Source organism: Monopterus albus, unplaced genomic scaffold (genome assembly GCF_001952655.1).
Source record: "Monopterus albus unplaced genomic scaffold, M_albus_1.0 scaffold20.1, whole genome shotgun sequence".
In the NCBI taxonomy this organism is placed as follows: Eukaryota; Metazoa; Chordata; class Actinopteri; order Synbranchiformes; family Synbranchidae; genus Monopterus; species Monopterus albus.
The window spans coordinates 347212-349225 of record NW_018127900.1 but is presented as its reverse complement, the minus strand read 5'-3'; the positions used below and the strand labels follow the sequence as shown (position 1 = coordinate 349225).

The 2014-nt window shown below is 44.5% G+C and overlaps 2 protein-coding genes across 2 annotated transcripts in view; one reads left to right on the top strand and one right to left on the bottom strand.

Moving 5' to 3' along the window:
- Window positions 1–387, top strand: part of smim15 (small integral membrane protein 15) — a 5677-nt gene extending 5290 nt beyond the window's left edge. Inside the window, exon 3 of the transcript XR_002274436.1 lies at window positions 372–387. The gene's annotated coding sequence lies outside the window, so the exon portion shown is untranslated. The remainder of the gene's footprint in view (window positions 1–371) is intronic.
- Window positions 1–2014, bottom strand: part of ndufaf2 (NADH:ubiquinone oxidoreductase complex assembly factor 2) — a 13670-nt gene that overhangs the window by 2141 nt on the left and 9515 nt on the right. Inside the window, exons 2-3 of the mRNA XM_020593895.1 lie at window positions 1435–1524; window positions 423–463 (exon numbers count right to left, since the gene is read on the bottom strand). Of these exons, the coding sequence (XP_020449551.1) occupies window positions 423–463; window positions 1435–1524 (131 nt within the window). The remainder of the gene's footprint in view (window positions 1–422; window positions 464–1434; window positions 1525–2014) is intronic.

Genomic DNA, 2014 nt, shown 5'->3' with positions numbered 1-2014 from the left:
AGACCCACATTTCACAGGCCAAAACATTTCCAGCATTCTCACGTTTAAAGAGCAATAAACCCAGTGAGAGGTACATGGGGGGAAATCACTGCACTCCTTCACCATTCCCATCTTGGAGACTGCCAGAAATAAAACAAAAAAGCAGAGATGCAGGCTTCTGCTGGAAAAAAGAAAGTAAACTAGGACATGGTGTCAGTGAGCCCCTTGTTCAGAGGCTGTCTTTGCTCTCAGTCTCACCATCAATGCATTTCAGCTGCTGTTTATTTTAACACCTGTCCCCCATAGTTCCTGGATTCAGTTTGAAACTGTAAGATAAAACAAATCAAAGCCTTTCCTTTTCATCTTTGCTTCTTTCCCTCCCTTGTAACCAGTCCCCCAGAGTCCAACCATCAGCACAGCAGGGAGAATGGGGGGAGACATACCTCGATGGAGGGGGGCTCCTTCCGTCTGCCTCGGATCCAAGCTGGAGAAGGAGGAGAGAAGAGGGGAAAAAAAACAAGAAGAGTGAGAACACCCACACAAACATACGCTGCACAAACAAAACCTGCAGTCATATTTAAAGGCTGCAGCTATACCATCACTGTGTTTCAGGGCAATACAGCAGCTCAGTACGACTATGTAGTAACCAAGATATGTAGCTGGGGGAGCGTATCCAGGGTTTTTTTTTGTGTGTTTTGTTTCATTTCACTTAGCAAACTATTTGAAAAACATGCAGAGGGTCGAAACATCAAACGACAAAACACTATACAGCTTTATTCGAGGCAGAGCAGAGCCACCGAGTACTGCGGCTGAAGGAGAAGTGTGGCTCCATTCTGATCTTCAGATTTAAAGTACACACTCTGTCATTCTCTATCAATACCTCTGTCCTTCTTTCTCCTCCTGAGTTGAACTGTGTCTGTCATCTCTTTCTATCCCTTTTGGCTGAGCTGGCAGCACAGCAGAACAGGTTAAAGGGAGCCAGAGAGAGAGATTTTCTAACTCTTCCTGCAGCTAGCACAGGGATTCTGGGCCTCTTTTATCCCTTTCTTATTTGCATCCTGATGAAAATGCATGAGGGATGGGGCGAAGCAGGATGAGGGGTTTAAGGTGGATAGAGACAGTCTGAGACAGAGGGAACAGCTTGTATCCAGTTGTAAGAAATCTGAAAGACTATTTTATGGTATGGTTGTATAACACCAGAAGAAGGCGCATTTGATAAACTCATGAATATGCTTTTCCCAGCCCCTATCTCACAGTAAGAAGAAGAAGAAGAAGAAGAAAAAAAAATCAATGGATTATTCTAGGCCCCAATAGATGCAGCCATGAATTTGTTATTCCATTGTATTTGTGCAACACTTTGTGTACTCTGCTGGGTAACTCTTTTGTTAACATTGTCATTTGTCCATGTTAGTAATAGTTCAAGTATGTAACAGTGATACTACAGTCCAGACTTACCGTCCCACTCTATCGGTATGTTGCCTTCTATATATTCATACTCTGTAGGATTGGCTGCCTCTACTATTCTCTTGGCATGCACGCGCCTTCCTGAGAAAGGAAAAAAAACGGAGGAAAAAGACAGTGAGAAGTAGCAAGAGTAAGATAGAGATGCTCAACAATGATGCACACAAAACGCAAAGGAATATAACAAATACAAAGAAGCGCAAACAATCCTCTCTGTCTCCTTCTCACACAGACACAGACAGATGCACAGACACAAATACACAGAGGGATGACAGCACTGTGACAGACCACGGATGATTACTTCATGGCCCTCGGGCCCTTCTTCTCAGATCTCGCTGAGTGGCTCCAAATCTGGGCTAAGCCTTTATGCAAATCAGCCTTCCTTTAACCCAACCAACCACAGCCCCCCTCACTGACAACCTCTTCCAATCACAGTGCTCTGGCTAACAATGCCCTCCAAAATCAACATCAAGCTGAGCAGGAGACAAAAGAGGTCAGATATCACAGAGAACAGGAGAGACACGAGCTGCGTGGAATATTAAGTGCCCCTTTCCCTATCTGTGTACAGCACGAC